The 17976-nt window shown below is 40.2% G+C and overlaps 1 protein-coding gene across 2 annotated transcripts; it reads right to left on the bottom strand.

The window, feature by feature from the left end:
- Window positions 1–1156: 1156 nt before the first annotated feature.
- On the bottom strand, window positions 1157–17754 carry SKP1 (S-phase kinase associated protein 1). 2 transcript variants are annotated; one of them, XM_014846423.3, is made up of 6 exons: window positions 17179–17754; window positions 14046–14142; window positions 8477–8550; window positions 4216–4359; window positions 2275–2415; window positions 1157–1587 (listed from the first exon to the last, which is right to left on the bottom strand). In XM_014846423.3, the coding sequence occupies exons 2-6, from the start codon at window positions 14140–14142 to the stop codon at window positions 1552–1554; spliced, it is 492 nt and encodes a 163-aa protein (XP_014701909.1). In that variant the 5' UTR covers window positions 17179–17754; the 3' UTR covers window positions 1157–1551. The 2 variants fall into 2 exon arrangements, with proteins under 2 accessions (XP_014701909.1, XP_044636518.1); XM_044780583.2 differs by having other exon boundaries at window positions 17128–17302.
- Window positions 17755–17976: the final 222 nt, after the last annotated feature.

Below are 17976 nucleotides of genomic sequence, written 5' to 3'. Positions count from 1 at the left end.
CAGAGAATAAATATTTGGGGCTTTTTGTTCAAATAGTCTCTGTGTGTATATTTTTCAGCAATCCTTTAAAATTATGTAAAAACAATTTTTAACTCACAGACTGCAAAAACAGGCTGTGGGCTGGACTTCACCCCGCACAGGTTGTAGTTTGCTATCTCTGGTACAGACAACAAATAGGAATTCATATAAGATAGCATATGGGACTTCATTAAATAAGGTAGATTTAGGACAAATAAGAGATGAAGGAGTAAAGGCAAACTACTGTCAAGTAACAATCTGAGCCACAATAGCTCACAATAAACATGAAGAGAACACAGTAAGCATATGAATACAGATGACGCTAGCTGGGAAAGAAAGAAAAGGGAGCCTAAGGAGGAAAGAAAAAAAAAAAAATTTTTGAGCCATCTCAAACCATCAAGAAAACTTCATTCTACTGTAGGGGGAGGCGAGAAGCAACAGCAGTGCAGTTTTGTGTGCCTAAGTACACCAGTTAAGAACTGAGGCACTGGCTCTAGCGAAATATATCAATGACAATTAGAAGAGACAGAAGTCTAGCAAAACCCTATTGTTATGTTGTAGCCTCCAGTGAGCTAGAACGTGAACTACCTACAGGTCTTCTCCAGCTAAACAACCGCACATAAACATTTAATATTAAGTGAAGGGACACATTTAAATACACAAAAGCAAACCATCTACCACCTACCATGTAACTTACTTTTTATTGAAAATAGCTTGCATTTGACTGATGTTTTCTAGGTTTTGCCACACATTTTAATACTAAAGGTTAAATTATTTTTTACATGCAAGTAGTGTGAATAGTTTTCCCCACATGGGATCACTGATTATAAAAAGATGACGTACCATATGGGTTGTCTTTTTTAATTGCAAAGCTAACAAATGTCTATTTATATTCCCCCCAAAACCACAAAGTGAGTAGTAACTGAGTCTCTAGCCAAAATATTCAAAGCTGAGAGGATTAAAAATGCAAAAACAAGTCCTCAGATCCAATTAAGGGAGCTCTGCTCCATAAAGGCTGATCAATACCAGTAGCACTCCTCGACTCCAGGAAGCTGGAAGACATCCTAATAACCCCACTCAGAACATTTACCTCAAGTAGCCTTTTTCCAGTTTCCAACTCATGAATAAAGATAATACGTTGTTATTCTATTTCAGAAAACTTTTTGCAAGCTGTTTTATTTACAATGCCAACTTGTATTTAAAAGATCACTAAAGTTAACTGGACAATAAACTAGGCAGAAATCACTTTACAAAAAGAGGAAAGCCCAAAATGCCATGTTCCATAGAGAACCCACAGTTTAGTTTTATTCAGAGCAAAGAAAAAAGAAACTTCTGAACATACTAGAAGAAACTCAGCCATAAGTTTGGAATCTGTACTCAAACTACACATGCAATGAGGACAATATTCTGCTAATACAATTGATCTGCTGCTGCATTTGTCTACTGTTTGTCTAATATTAACAATTATAAACAGAGCAGTGCAACTAGTATTTGGAACAATCCTTACAGTGTTACAGTGTCAGGCACAACATTTCACTTCTCTTCACACCACTGGTTCTCTTTGCGTACCTAGAAAAAGAGATAGATAAAAGAAGTACCTTAACTTAGGCAGTCTTTCCTAAGACCACTACCTATTGATTCATCAGTAGCCTGTGAAGTAGGTCAGAAAGGGACAGATGGAAAACTGGAAAAACACCAGGTTAAGAGTACACTTCCTGGTTACCCTTCTTTGCCTCCCCAGGTTTTTATTCTGCCCTGCTGAAATTTCAAAAAAGCAAAGGCAATGGGCAACTACACCAGAGTTGACAAAGCAAATTTGGATAATTCAAATCATTTCAGTTTGTAGCTGTGTCAACGAAATCACTCTGATCTATTCATTCATTTCTTCCCCATTCACTAAGTTTCTCTGGAGTACCCTAGCATACAACCATCCATAAGGGCCTGCTTTTCTGAAGTCAAATATTGGTAACAGGTAAGGTTCCAGTTACCAAAACTAGTAACTGTTAAGGAATAAATATCAAAGAGCACTTTTGGCTGAAAACTGTTCTGTTTATAAAAGAGCTGTATCATCTAAGTGTTTAGATTCACAGAGACAGATCAATCTCTAAACAAGAATATTTTTAGGACACAGAAGGTATCTATAATCCTTCAAGTAAAGTCAAATTCCTTGATACAGGCAACTCTTTTCCTGGCATATTATGAGTTTTAGTCTCTTTCAAAAAGCATGTGATCAAGAACAAGCTGTGAGCTACCTACCTGGGCTTCCTCTTCTTCAGTGAAGTCATTTTTTATATTGAAGGTCTTGCGAATTTCCTCAGGAGTTTTCCCCTTGATCATATTGGCAACAGTCTTGCATGTAACATCAAGCAAACCTTTGATGTCTAAGTAGTTTGCAGCCTGTAAAGTGATTGTTGTTTTCATTAAAGTATACTTGATGGTTAAACTAAACCCAAAGTTAGTGGCTGACAACCCATATTTAATTAACCTTAAAATGCTAGTGATTTTAAGAAATTCGAGGGAGAAGAAGAAATCAAATTCTTCTGTCAAAGATGTTTGTAGGTCCCCTTCTTTGTTATACCTCTAAAATAGTGAGTCCTTGTGCTGCCTTCAGTAAACTATACTACCTCAAATATGAAAGAATAGCCACTAGTGGCACACACGTGTGTGTGTGTGTGTGTGTGTCGGGGGGGGGGGAATTGTGCATGTGCACAAGCACATGTCAAATCTTGACAGAAATACTTAAAGAATTCAAATGTAAGCAGTTATAGCACTACATATTATCAATCTTCTGAAAGAATCAGCTTTCGCTTTCTTTGATTTTTCTCTACTGTTTTCCTGTTTTCTATTTTTTTGATTGCTCCTTTTCTTTGGGTTTAATTTCATCTTTCACTAGTTTTTTAAGGTAAAAGCTTAGACAACTGATTTGAGACTTTTCTTCTTTTCCAATATAGGTGTTTAGTGCTATCAATTTCCCCCTAAATACTACTTTAGCTGCATGTCACAGATTTTCATGTGTCGTCTTTTATTTCCATTCAGTTCAAAATACTTTGCAATTTTTGATTTTTTTCTTTGAATCATGGGTGACTGAGAAGTGTGTTAGTTTTCAAGTATTTGTGAATTTTTCAATAGTTTTCTGTTACTCATTTCTAATTTCACTCTACTGTGATCAGAAAACAAATACACTTTGTATGACTTGAATCCTTTTAAATTTGAGACTTGATTTATGGTCCAGAACATGTCTGTCTTGGTAGTATACACCTTAAAAAGAATACGTATTTTGCTGTCATTAGATGTAATGTTCTATAAATGTCAATTAAGACAAGTTGGTGGGGCTGGCGCCGTTGCCAAGTGGCTGAAGTTCCGCGTGCTCCACTTTGGTGGCCCAGGTTCACAGCTTCGGATCCCAGGCGTAGACCTACTCCATTCTTCAGCCATGCTGTATAGGCATCCCACATACAAAGCGGAGGAAGACTGGCACAGATGTTAGCTCAGGGCTAACCTTCCTCAAGCAAAAACAAAGAGGAGGATTGGCAATGGATGTTAGGTCAGCAAATCTTCCTCACACACACAAAAAAAGACAAGCTGGTTGATGGTGTGTTATTCAAGTCTTATACATCCTTACTTTCTGTCTGCTTGTTTTTTCAAGTATTTAGAGACAGGTGTTGACATCTATAACTATGAAAATGGATTTGTCTATTTATCCTTTGAGTTCTATTGGTTTTTCTTTCACTTTTTGGAAATTCTGCTTTTAGGTAGATAAACATTTTGGATTGTTATGTCCTCTTAATAATGAACTGATCCTATCATCATTATGCAATGACCCTCTTTAATCCTGGTAATATTCTTTCCTCTGAAATCTACTTTAATATAGTCAATTCAGTTTTTTTTTTTATTAATGTTAGCATAATATATCCTTTTCCATCCTTTAATTATGTCTTTATATTTAAAGTGATATTTTGTAGACAGCATAGCTACGTCTTGCTTTATTTATCCAATGTGACAACCTCTACCCTTTACTTGTGGTGTTTAGACCATTTACATTTAATGTGATTATTGATATGTGGATTTAAATATAGCATTGCATTTAAGTTCAGAGTGTTAAAACTTAGTATCAATGAATTTAACAAATTTAACTCTATAATAAGTGCTAAAGATTCTGAACTAGAGATATCTTACAGTATGTATTTAAAAACATACCAGAATAAGTTCAAAAAGTGTTCCTTGGTCAACTTTCAGGAATTCTTGGTCCCAAACAGGGATATCATCTGTCCGCTTTTCCTTGTTCTCATCATCCTCAGGAGGAGGAGGGTCATCCTTGTGGTGGGTACACCACTGAATGACCTACAACAACAAAAGTTCATTCTTCTGTGGCATTTTGTCACATGGTACTCATTTCACTCTGGGGCAAAAGTTATTCCTATACTAGGTCAAGAACTAACTAGAAGCTGACTTGGAAGCAAAAATGAAGCTTGAGAAATCTTCACAACCTTAGACAGTGGAAGATGTTAGATAACCATGAACAACACAGAGAGGTTACTATACTTGACCACATTAACAAGCTCCTGTAGGGGCCAGCCCAGAGGCTCAGTGGCTAAGTTCACATGTTCCGCTTTGGCGGCCTGGGGTTCACCGGTTCAAATCCTGGGTGCAGACCTATGCACTGCTTATCACGCCATACTGTGGCAGGCGTCCCACAGATAAAATACAGGAAGATGGGCACGGATGTTAGCTCAGGGCCAATCTTCCTCAAAAAAAAAATAAGAATAAAAATAAAAAGCTCCTATGCAAAAAGATGCATAAAGTCAGATAAGACAATGACGAGAAAACAACCTGCAACATGTACAACCAGCAATGGATTACCCTACAGAATATAAAATCTTAAAAATCGCCACTAAGAAATGGGCTAAAGATATGAACAGGCAATTTACAAAAGAAATCTGAATAGTCAAACAGAAGGAAACACTCAGCCTCGTTAGAGGCAAAATTAACACTACAGTCAGATACTACGTTAGACTGCCCTCCGACCAAAAAAAAAACACTCAAGATTTTGATACTAATCATTGGCAACAGTGTGAGGGAAACACGAGCTCTTCTTCTGAGAGTGTAAACTGGTATAACCCCTTTGAAAAGTAACCTAGTACTACCTAGTGAAGCTGAATATGTGCACATATCACCACCAAGCAATTCTAAATACGCAAGACATGTGCACAAGACTACTCAGTCTAAGAACAAAGTAGGGAAAGCCCAAATGTTCCCTTAGTAGGGGAATGAACACATTATAGTTAGAGTTGCAGGAAGGTGATTAGCTAGACCATGCACACCATCATCAAGACCAAAATCAACACTGAAAGTGTTAAGCTGTAGAATCTAGGTGGTGGGTAAATGGGTTTTTGCCGTATATTTCAATTTTTCTATATGATTAAAATTTTTTCATAGTATAACGCTGGGGAAATGAACAACACTGAGAGAAAACTGCAAAGCTGAGAAATTATACTGCCAGGATACAAAAAAAGGAAAGAACTATTTCTAGAAAGAAAAGCCAACCATACTAAGCATAAGGGGCTTTACAGAAATAAAGAAAAGCTTAACAGTATTCCAGTTGTACAAGAAAAAATCGATTTGTATTAACTTATAAAGGTATTTTTTAAAAGTCTTAGGGGCTGGCCCAGTGGCACAGCAGTTAAGTTTGCACGTTCCACTTCAGCAGCCCAGGGTTTGCTGGTTCAGATCCCAGGTGCGGACCTATGCACCACTGCTCAAGCCATGCTGTGGCAGGTGTCCCACATATCAAGTAGAAGGTAGGCATGGATGTTAGCTCAGGGTCAGTCTTCCTCAGCAAAGAGGAGGAAGATGGCAGATGTTGGTGGCAGATGTTAGCTCAGGGTTAATCTTCCACAAAAAATGAATTAATTAATTATTTTAAAAGTCTTAAAAGGATATGTAAGAAATTAATGCTGATTGTTACTTATGTGGATTCCTGGTCAGATGACAGACAAAGATGGGAGATTTTATTGTCTACTTTTACAGTTTTTGGATTATGTGATTATTACTCAATATAGTTAAGTTTAAATATTCCTAAGCAATAATGCAAATAGGTTTAAAAAAAACTTTTTCTCAGAAGTGGCCCTTTATCACCCAGCCCATCAACTCTGACCTTCTCTGCTACCACCTTGCTTGTTCATTATGCTCTAGTCACCACACTAAGACTCCTTGCCTTTCCTCAAAAGGTAGGGCATGCTCTTGTCTTAGGGTCACCGTACTTGTTCCCATTGCCCAAAATTCTCTTCCTCCACACATTCAGCTCTTTGTTCGAAGATCACCTTCTCAATAAGGCATTTCCTGACCGTCTTTATTTTAAAAATAGCTAACTCTCCACCTACCAACCTGTTTATACTCCACAGCTTTTCCATCTGACATATTTCCTATGTTGTACGTTTCTCCCCACACCTTTAGAATGTAAACTCCAAGAGGGCAGAGATTTTGTCTCTTTGGTTCACTGCTGTACCTCCAACATCTAAAAAATGCCTGGCATTTGTATTAATGCAATCAAAAGCCTTTTTAGAAGCATTTTACATTAGTATAAAATAGAATGTTAACTGAAGGACAAAACCCAGAAGTCAGAAACTGGAGATCTAACCAGACAAAATATAAAACTACTAAAATCATAAAACACTATGAATTGACATAAGACAAGCAAACCAGTAGAAACTTTACATAAAGAACACCTATAAAAAGTCCATTAGACTAAAAATGGATGAACCTTGAAAATACTATGCTAAGTGAAATAAGCCAGACACAAAAGGACAAATATTGTAAGATCCTATTTATATGAGGTACCTGGAAGAGTCAAATTCATAGAAACAGAAAACAGAATAGTGGTTACAAGGGGCTGGAGAGAGAGGGTAATGGGGAGTTATTGTTTAATGGGTACAGTTTCAGTTTGGGACGATGAAAAGGTTTTGGAGATGGTTAGTAGTGATGATTGCACAACAATGTAAACATACTTAATGCCACTGAATTATACACTTAAAAAAGCTAAAATGGTAAAGTTTACATTATGTATATTTTACCACAATTTTTTAAAAAAGCCCACTAAGAAGATGGGCAAAGGAAAACAGACAATGCAGAAAACACAAATGGCCAATAACATCTGTAAAAAATGTTCAGCTTTAGAGAATCACTTTTTACCTAGTCTAGGGCAATTAAAAAGACTGGTAGGTTTTGTAAGATTTTATTTACTTTATTTTTCCTTCTTCTCCCCAAAGCCCCCCAGTACATAGTTGTGTATTTTAGTTGTGGGTCCTTCTAGTTGTGGCATGTGGGACGCCGCCTCAGCATGGCTTGATGAGTGGTGCTAGGTCCGTGCCTAGGACCTGACCTGGCAAAACCCCAGGCCACAAAAGCAGAGTGCGCGAACCAAATCACTTGGCCATGGGGCCAGCCTCCAAACTAATCCTTTTGAAACTTAAAATTAAATGACATGCTAGAGCAAAAAAAAAAAAAAAAAGACTGGTAGGGGCCAGCCTGGTGGCACAGCAGTTAAGTTTGCACATTCCGCTTCGGCAGCCTGGGGTTTGCCAGTTTGGATCCCACGTGCAGACCTGCGCACCACTTGTCAAGCCATGCTGTGGCAGGTGTCCCACATAAAGTAGAGGAAGACAGACACAGATGTTAGCTCAGGGCTAGTCTTCCTCAGCAAAAAGAGGAGGATTGGCAGCAGATGTTAGCTCAGGGCTAATCTTCCTCAAAAAAAAAAATTAATTAATTTAAAAAACAACAAAAAAAGACAGGTAATAGCCAATCATGGTAAGAATATGGAAAAATATGCAGTCCAGCTACATCTCATGCCTGGGTCAAGAGAAAGCATAAGATGAAATTGCATATGATCAACAACCTCTGAAAATCCCTTAGGATGGGGCCAACCGGTGTGGACTATTCCCATCTCTAAGCCTAGCCAGTTTTCCCTGCAATGTGGAAACTGGTTGCTGTTTCTTTAGATAAGGATCCAAGTAAATGGCTGGCTCTTCTAAAGAGCCATGTTGCCTGAAACACTAAAATCCTAGTCAACGTGAAGAGCTGCTTATGCTTAGACACAAGGTAAGGTGATCAACTGAAAACAAAAAAACAAAAACAAAAGCATATCTCTTGTTCTCAAGCTTCCTTTGAGGTATACCCATTCAGTGGACAAACAATACAAAAATTTTCCTTTCTGCTAAGCACATACTGTTGTAGTTCAGTAATTTAAATGTGTTAGTGAAAAAGACTAGACAACTCAAATATTCACAGGGCCTGGTTAAATAAACTGCAACAAATATTTACAGTCATAATCACACTATGTAGAGTTTTGTTTTTTTTTAAAAAAGGGAAGCTATCTATTTATCATTATTGAAAGATCACCAGGATACTGTTAAATGAAAAAAGAAAAGTACGTAACAAAGTGTACCATTTGCTACCTTACCTTTTTTAATATTGCTGCATTAACATTTGGTAGAGGAACTGGGTCATCATCTCCTTCATCATCCATTCCCAAATCTAAGAAAACCAGAAGAGAGTTGCCAGTATTTCCTAATTCCATTATAACATTTACACCAATCAAGCTATGTCTAAAACAAGTAACTTGCAAGACACATTGTCTGAAAAGACTTACTAAGAATAGTTCTCTTAAGAGCATTTAAAATTGTCAATTCCTAACAAGAAGCCCATGAACCACCCGAAAATGCATAAAGTTGTATGAGTAGACAAATACAGGAATATTATAGATTTCTTAATTAGGAAGAAAAGTGATTTAATAAGTAGGGTTGAGATGACTGGGCACTCATTTGGAAAAAAATTAAAGCCAGACTCTTATCCTTAGTCTTTATACCAAACTCTCAGACTGCATTTAGAAAAATAAAACAATGAAAAGTACTGCAAACAACAATCTCAATCTATAAAAATCTGAAGCCCAAAGATGTATAAACACACACACAACAGGTCAGGCAGCCACTGACAAAAATAAGGCAGGCAGCTCCATACATGGTGGTATGAATTCAAGATTAAAGTTTTTAAAAGCTAGGTATAAAAAGATAAATGTTGGGCTGGCCCAGTGGTTAAGTGTGCACGCTCTGCTTTGGTGGCCCAGGGTTGGTAGGTTTGGATCCCAGGAGCAGACCTACACATCACTCGTCAAGCCACACTGTGGTGGCATCCCACAAACAAAATAGAGGAAGACTGGCATAGATGTTAGCTCAGGGCCAATCTTCCTCACCAGAAAAAAGATAAATGTTATCTGAATAAAAGTGGGAATATACTTGTGTACTTATATTTAAAATATCTCCTCCAGAAAGATACATAAGGAACTGTTAACAATATTATGTCTAGGGAAGTTAACAAGTATCTGGGTTGAAAGACTTAATTCCAGTGTACACCCTTTAGTGTTCTTTATCACATACATAATACCTATAATTTTGAATCTACATGTTTCCCTGATAAAAAAGGTCTAACTTTCAAGATTCTCAAAGTGGTTGGTGAACTCCAAAGAAAAAACTTAAAATTAAAATCCATGTTACTTAAAGATTTTAACTAAGAATATTTTTCAAACCAAATGGGTCTGTCCTTCAGTTTCTACATGACTAAAAAAGAGCTGCCAAAGAAAGTTACTTAACAGTTAGCAAGTACCAAGATTAGAGACCAAAAGTTACTACAGTACTACATTGATTGTAGCAGAGGATCAGCAGTATTGACATGGCCAGTGGTGAGTCAAACATTTCAGTCCCTGATATATACCAGGTGCTGTCCGAGGCAGTGGAGAGTCAGCAATGAAAACAGGAGGAGGGAGGAATTGTTGTAATTTTAGATAGAGTTGCTCAGGATGCCTCACTGAGAAGCTGACATTTTAGTAAAATCCTAAGGGAGGAGAGAACACCTAAGCAAAGGAAATGGCAAATGCAAATGCCTTCTGATAGGAGTGTCTGGCATGTTCTAAAAACACTAAGGAGGTGCCGGCCCGGTGGTGCAGCAGTTAAGTTCACACGTTCCACTTCAGTGGCCCAGGGTTCGCCGGTTCAGATCCCAGATGTGGACATGGCACCGCTTCGCAAGCCATGCTGTGGCAGGTGTCTCGCATATAAAGTAGAGGAAGATGGGCACAGATGTTAGCTCAGGGCCAGTCTTCCTCAGAAGAAAATAAAAAATAAAAATAAAAAAAATAAAAACACTAAGGAATCTAGTGTTACTAGTGCAGGATTAGCAAGGGTGAAAGGAGTAGAGGATATCAATAAGAAGGGGCCTGATATTAATAGGGCCTTGTGTATTTTGGATACTGTGTTGGAAGAGATGGTGGAGAGCAGGTGGGTAAGAGGGAAACCAATTATGGAGCTGGCAATAATCTAGGCACAAGATGGTGGCTTGTACAAGGTTTATAGCTATGAAGAAGTAAGAAATGCTCCAATTCTGGACGCATTTTGAAGGTAAAGCCAATAGGATTTGCCAATAGATGGGAAGGAGGATGTGAAAGGAGTCAGGGAAGACTAAGGTTATGACACATGAGGAACCAGAGGGATGGAGTTGCCGTTAATTGATATGGGGAAGGCTGTCAAAAAGATATGCAAGGGTAGACCAAGCAGTTGAATATGCAAGTCTAAATATCAAGAGAAGAGATCAGAACTGTAGGTAAATTTGGGAATTGGTGTATGAGACTAGATGAGATGACCGAGGGAATGAATGAGTATAAATATAGTGAAGAGATTTAATGATTAAGCCCTGGGGAACTGCAGGCTTTAAAGATAGGGAGACAGAAGGCTGTGAGTGAGGTAACTAGTAAGTCAAGCAGCCTGGAAGCCAAATGTAAAAGGGAATGATCAACTGTCAAATGCTGTTAATAGGTCTAGATGAGAAATGAAACAGACAAGGCACCTGACGACATGCAGGTCACTGAGCTTAACAAGCAGTTCCAGTGGGGTGGTAAAGATGAGAGTAGATTCAAAAAGAATAGTATCTTATCCTATATGGATGGATTTGCTTATCTCCCCTCTCCTCCTTCCCACCAATGCCTTTCCCTGATTCCATCTCAGCATAGAGTAAAACTATAAAGTGATCAGGTCTCATTTGGATCAAGTCACTTATGCTTTTCCTAAATTAATGTGAAATATTATTAATCAGAGGGGAGAGAAAGAAATTACACTATGTAACATATTTGTATTTGGGGAATTAAGATATTAGAGGAAACATAATACAGAAGAACAGCTTGTTTAGATCCAAACATTATTTGGAAGAAGACTTAAGTCACATTAAAAATAAGAGCCTTGGGACCAGGCCGGTGGTGCAGCAGTGAAGTGCGCATGTTCCGCTCTGGCGGCTTGGGGTTCACCGGTTCGGATCCCAGGTGCAGACATGCCACTGCTTGGCAAGCCATGCTGTGGCAGGCACCCCATATGTAAAGTAGAGGAAGATGGGCACAGATGCTAGCTCAGGGCCAGTCTTTCTCAGCAAAAAGAGGAGGATTGGCAGCAGATGTTAGCTCAGGGCTAATCTTCCTCAAGAAAAATAAAAATAAAAAATAAGGGCCTTATGGTTGTAAAGGATTACTTCTCTAGCATTTAAACTAAGGATTTGAAATGCTTTTGCTTTTTAAACTGAATGCACAAGTAGCAACAGTCATTCCTTTAAGCTATTTAGTTTCAAGGACTTCTGAAAGAAACCTGCATTCTGATACCACACTCCGGACCTGAACAAATCAGTCAATCCACATGTACACATGCCAAGATTTTCACTTTGATTGTCCTATGATTAGGTTTTATTTTTGTTTTCCAAGTCACAAAAACCCATAACCAGAGATAACGCAGATGCAAAATAAGGAAAGCAGTTAAGTTGCTGAATTCAATGGACTCTAGTCCTCAAGAGGCTAGAATTCTACATAAACCACTGATACTGAGATAAAGCCATTCACCTCTGATGCCCAAAGGCTAGAGAGGGAAAGAATCATTTAACTGTTGCTGGCTTTCAGTCCACTTGCTTCAGTGACCAAAGTTGGCACAGAAAACCTTCAAGGAGGCCTATGTTCTTACAGCAGCAAATGCTTCTTTGAAGCAACACAGGTCAGATTAGTGTGCCAGGCACCAAATGAGATGAAATAAAGAACACTTTCATTGCCAAAGCAAGTATTCAGGCAGCAATTTTGGTATCATTTTCTAAATCTTCTAGATAAAGCCTTACTCACCTGCCTTTAGGGACCCTTGGATTGCTTTCACTCTTTATTAGTGACCATACCAAAGTTCTTCATTCAATAGGTACTTGATGAACAGTGACTGTGGGATGTACCAAGGGGTTCACAACTTAATAGAAGTGATCTTTGTATGTAAGTTACCAGGATACAGGACTGTAAGTGCCACATGATTGGTATCAATTACCAAAAAATCCTGTATGTTCAGCTTTTATCAGCAAACAGAAGTCCTGCTTAGAAAACAGAAGAGACATCCTCTGCAATTCAGTTTCTGCCTCTACCACACCTAATATCTGCTACTAGAAGTTAGAACTCAGTAACAGTGAAATCCTAACTGACCAGTCTACAGTACACCAATTTAATAATCATTCTGGTCAAAACGCCCCCCTTTTTCCCTTGGCTTCCACAAATCCTACTCCACTGATTCTCCACTTCTGACTTCTAAAATCTTAACACCCACCCTGCCGCCCCAACAGCCCCAACATGGCTGCCTGCCTGCCTATCTTATTTACTCCCATAGACAGATACTCCCATAACCCACTACACAAAGTAAGTCTATTTATCTTCAGCAATCTACAACTCAGAGACCAAAATCTACACATAGAACTGCCTACTAGATTGTTACAAAGACCTTTTGAAGGAATCACAAACATCCATAACATGCTCAAACTCTAAGCCATTTTCTTGTCCACTCCTCTCAAACTCGTTCTTCAGCTCTACCAACTAAGTATCACAATCTCATCCCACTCCAATAAACCCCAACCAAAAACCTCAATTTTACTTTTCTCTAATTCTGTCTAAACTCAGAATGATCTCCCAAAACATGCTAATTCTACTAGACTTGAAACATCACCTCACTAGTACTACACATTGAAGTCTCTCCACGAGCCTGAAGAATAAGATTAGCCAAGATGTTCCCAAGGCAACACTTGGCACACAACTTTATTAATCCACTAATTATACCACATGACAGTTTGCCTTTTTTTGATGTCTGTCTCCCTTCCTAGTTTATAAATTCTTCCAAAAACAAAGACCATTTCTCACCTCCTTTTCATCAGCAGATAGCTAGTGCTTGGCCCATACTCTTAAGTATCTATAAGCTACAGATCTTCCCTACATAAAAAACCTTTTATATTTGAGTACTAAGAACATTCTTATTACTACTAAGTTGTTTTTTTCACCAATTCTAGATGCTGATTTGTATGTCTCCATATACTATTAATGTCCACCAGTCCATTTTAGGTAATGCTAAGAGATCCTACATTAACTAGCAAAAGTTTCAAAATGTTTCAGGACCCATCTTCCTGCCTTACTACTTGGCTATGCTGCATATATGCTTTGTAGCAGTTTCAGAAGAATGACCAAAATAGACAAAAGGGAAAACTTGGTTAAAAAAAGCCAAGAGACATCTACTCAGTTTACAATCTACTCAGCTTACTCCCTCTGTTGAAACAAGGTGCTCTATTTAACTACCATATAGGAAAGTATCCCTTTTCCAAAGGCTTTAATTTTTGTCATTAGAAATTGTGAATCCAAATTTACCTAAAATAGAAATGGGCCATTGTCTGAGGTTGGAAATCATTTCGATATTACCTTATGGTCTTACCTACTTAAAAAATAATCTCATTAGTTCAGACAATGCAGAAAGGATGACCTATATCAGAAAAATGCAGTTAATACTTTAAAGAAAAAAAGGGAAACTTCACCACTTCATACTCTTTGGCACGTTACGACAGATTGTTACTCATGTAAATTTGATGTTCACAGGTTATCTCAAACTACATATTTCTTCCCCTTTCCCCTGACCCAGGTGTTCTAATAAACTTACCTTCCAACATGGTCTTGATAGTCACAGATTGTTTGGCAATTTCTACATCAACTTCAAATATCTCTCCATCAGAACTCTGCAACTTAATTGAAGGCATCTAAAAAAAGGTATTATATTGAATTTGAAAGTTAAGAGATATTAGTTCTATACAACATTTCATCAACTTTAGTCTGTTAGAAGGCCTCTAACTTATTAAGTATAAAATCCTAAGGATTTGTAGTACAGAATCCTGTAAAACACTGTAAGTGGTAATTCATAGGCTAGCATGCAAGTGTTTCTATAAAATTTTTTCAAAGAATAACTGCTAGGAACAGAAGCTTAAGGCCTGCCCTACCAAACTCATTACTGGTATCAATTTAAGGGTTAAGTTCTACACTTTTGATGCAAAATAGATCTAAAATGGACTTGTTTACTTTCTGCTCTCACTGAATACTGACTACTCCCATTTGAATAGTTAACTATCAGAATTAACCACCTGCAAACCTGAGGAAGGTCAGTCCAAAATAAACAAAGCCACCAAAAAAGATAGTAATTTCCCATTGTGAGACCTTCCAGTGAAAAATGCATTCAGATCCAAAGAGTAGATCAGGATATACTTATTTATGTTTGGATCAATGCAAGGCCATATATAAGAGAATAAAAGATTTAAGGATAAGCATATGTTGATCTGATTCCCTAAATCAAATAAGAAACTTAAATTTCAGAGTCCTGGGCCATCCTGTGGCCCAGTAGTCAAGCTTGCATGCTCCTCTTCAGTGGCCCAGGGTTTCACCTGTTTGGATCCTGGGCGTGGACCTAGCAACACTCATCAAGCCATGCTGAGACAGTGTCCCACATCGTAGAATTAGAAGGACCTACAACTAGAATATACAACTGTGTACTGGGGGGCTTTGGAGGGAAGAAGAAAAAAAAAAAGATTGGCAACACATGTTAGCTCAGAGCCAATCTTTAAAAAACAAACAAAAATTTCAGAGTCCTTATCTTTCATTACTGACCAAGGTATTCAAGTTTGAGATCTTCTGCCAAAATCCTCATAGTAATAACCTATTACTTGCTCCTAAAATGTATTTATTAACTCGAATTAATTATGAGTCATTAGGAAAAAGACACTTCTTACATAAAAGTTAACTAAGCAACTACCTTCAAAGAATTTCAGTTCCAGAAAAACAACAAAATCTCTTTAAAATTAAGAATTCTAAGCCAGCAACTTCTTACCATCTTCAGATTCTTTGGTAGGGGAGAAATGGCAGCAATATCTGACCGTAAAGATTCATTCAAGACCTCTTCAAATTTTAAGCATAGCATTTGAAGACCCATGCTTTTGAGGTATTCATAATCCTGTGATGTCACTATTAACTTGAGAGGGTAGAATGTGGCATTTAAAATATTCATTGCACCCATTTTAGGTTCAAAGGCTTAAGACCCATTAAACCTGACAAAAAAATCATTCAGTTTTTCCCAGACAATTGTTTTCATCCCCCAACAGACAAGCTGGTAAGGAAAGGAAGCAAAACGGTAAAGCTATGTTTTCAAACCAGCCATTGAAATATCCTGCTCTCACTACACTATGGTTGGAAAGAGTCAGATTTCACTTTTCAGTTCACTAATATGTCTGCTTCTCCATGTTGTTTAGTGCTTGCCAATAATGCAGTTGTCCTGCTCAATAGAGAAGGGCCCAGAGCAGAGGACCTTCCCTGTGACAAGGAACAACAAAAGGTATCCCCAATAGAGCCCAATTTCTAATTACAAAACATTCTATGTTCTTTTTATAGTCCACAGCATCAGAATAAACATTACAGGAACATGAGTCTAGCAATGCAGCTGATAAAATTACTTTTAAGCAAGACGACCATTTCATATTTGTTTCAAATAACTCTCAATAAATAGCAAGATATGCTTAGTCATAGTCAAATTCGTGTATTAGGTTACTCTTAAAGGAGGTGAGATCTTATTAAATAGCACGGAGGCAATCGGTTAATCTGTAATTCAACGCACTTTGCAATCCTAGACTTAATACTCAAAGAGAACTTTTTTGAGTGTTATCCAGCTGGAATTCAGTGCAAAAATTTCAGATCATAACGGATGAAATTCTGACGTGACACGCTTTCAAGACCATTTCTTCAATTCCTCAGGCTCCTGTACTTGGAAATTAAATCATCCTCCATGGCTGGCATGAAGTGGGTTCTATCAATATCATAAAGAAAAAAACTTGTGTTTCAAGTGACCCGAAATCCTGACACCGCTTTTTAGAGGGAAGGGTGGAAAAGTCTGCATTACTCTACGACACTCTATGACTTTATATTGTGACGCTCTAGTGAAAACTTCATGACCCAAAAACCCAAACCTGAAGTCTCCACTAAAAAGTGAACCAAAGCAGGCGAACGTCCCATCCCTTTAAAAGCCAGACACCTTAAGTTTTACAGAGTTAGGGCTCCTAAAAGTCACACCACTATGACGATAGTATCTGCTTCTACCACAGTCGTTTCAGCAACTCCAAGCTTTGGCAAAATAATGGAGAGAACTATTCAGGAGAAGCAGGCGGTTATCTGCAAAGATTCGGCCCCAGCACAGGTAGCCAGGACCGGCGACTAGTGACGCCAGACCCAGGGGGCAGAAAGGATGAGAGCCGAGAATCCACCGCTCCCGGACTACCGCCGCCACGCTCCCCCTGGACACCAAAACCACACACGGGCCCACACTCACGGCAGCCAAGGGACCTCCACTAAAAGCCTCGCTGCCAGCTCGGCCCAGGGTCACCGGGGCCGGTAGGCTCAACGCAAAAGGGAGGCCCCAGGCCGCAGCCTGGGCCTTGCAGCCGAGCTCAGCGCCGGCGGACGCTCGCTCGGTGCAGAAAAGGCCCAATCCCGGGCTCGGCTCGCACCTCCTGCCTCCCGCCCGCTCGCCCGGGCGCCCACCCGGGGTCGTGAGGACGCGCGAGCAGACAAGGCCTCGCCGAGCGGAGGGGCGGGGCGGGAGAAGGGGCTCGCCGGCACCTCCGGGAGAACGGGGTCGACAACGGGTCCCACCGGGCCTAAGGGAAGGCCAGGCCCAGCTGCCTCCCGCCTCGGTGCGGCCGCCCAACCTGCAATCCGCGGCGCCACCGCCCCTTCCAGATCGGTCGGCGGCTACTCACGGTGTCAGGTCTCAAGGAGACAGCGGGCCGGAGGCTGACGGGGGCTGGGCGGCGTCAGCACACACCACAGAAAGGCGGACAACAAGGCCACTACAGCGGCGCGGCGCGGCGTCGGCCTTTATACGGCGGGCGCAGGCGCCGAGGACCCCGCGGTCCGCGGCGTCACAGAGCCAACGGGGCTGGCCGCCGAGATCGCCTGAAGGCAGGCGGAGGACGGCGGGGCCGGGCCGGGCGGAGAGGTGGCGGCGGCGGCTGCGGCGGCGAGCGGGCGCGGCGGGACGGGGCGGGGCTTCATTCTCACCCCCACCCTCGAAGGCGCGACTCGCCGCCTCAAAGCGGGAACGAGGGGCTGGATGGAGCGCTCCGCGGCCTGCAAGGGTCCTTCAGGCAGCGGCTGTGCTGAGCCGAGCTAAAGACCCCAGTCCTGAAAAGCCTAGAAGCTGTCAGCGTGTGTGGAGCTGGGAGGGTGGTGTTTGAGCAGGGCGGCGGCTCCCCGCTTCATGTTGGGAAAATGGGGGCTCGGAGGAGGGCGGATGGGCTTTACCGTCACTGTTCTGAGGTTCTGCTCAGGGCCTCAGTGTCCCCTGAAGCCAGCAAGAGTTAGCTCACCCTCCACCATAACCCGGGAGGTGAAATATTGCCCCCCTTTTTCTCCTTTGTATGTGAGGGACCAGATTCAGAACGGTTGAGTGGCAGAGCCGGGATTTGAACCTTATGCCGCAGTTTGGTGCTCTTAACCCTTATTTCCTACCGGTTATTTCTGAAGAGGCCTCCAGGCCAGTAGTAACCGCTGTTGCA

Source organism: Equus asinus, chromosome 9 (assembly GCF_041296235.1).
Source record: "Equus asinus isolate D_3611 breed Donkey chromosome 9, EquAss-T2T_v2, whole genome shotgun sequence".
NCBI lineage: Eukaryota > Metazoa > Chordata > Mammalia > Perissodactyla > Equidae > Equus > Equus asinus.
Note: the sequence above shows the minus strand (reverse complement) of the source record. Positions and strands in the feature narration are given on the sequence as shown.

Bases quoted from the DNA above. Each gene is read 5' to 3' on its own strand.
- SKP1 (XM_014846423.3), bottom strand. From the start codon at position 14,142: ATGCCTTCAATTAAGTTGCAGAGTTCTGATGGAGAGATATTTGAAGTT. The intron at 8,551-14,045 runs GTAAGTTTATTA...TGGTTTTCTTAG, and splicing joins TATCAAGACCATGTTGGAAG to ATTTGGGAATGGATGATGAA. The intron at 4,360-8,476 runs GTAAGGTAGCAA...TTGTTGTTGTAG, and splicing joins ATGCAGCAATATTAAAAAAG to GTCATTCAGTGGTGTACCCA.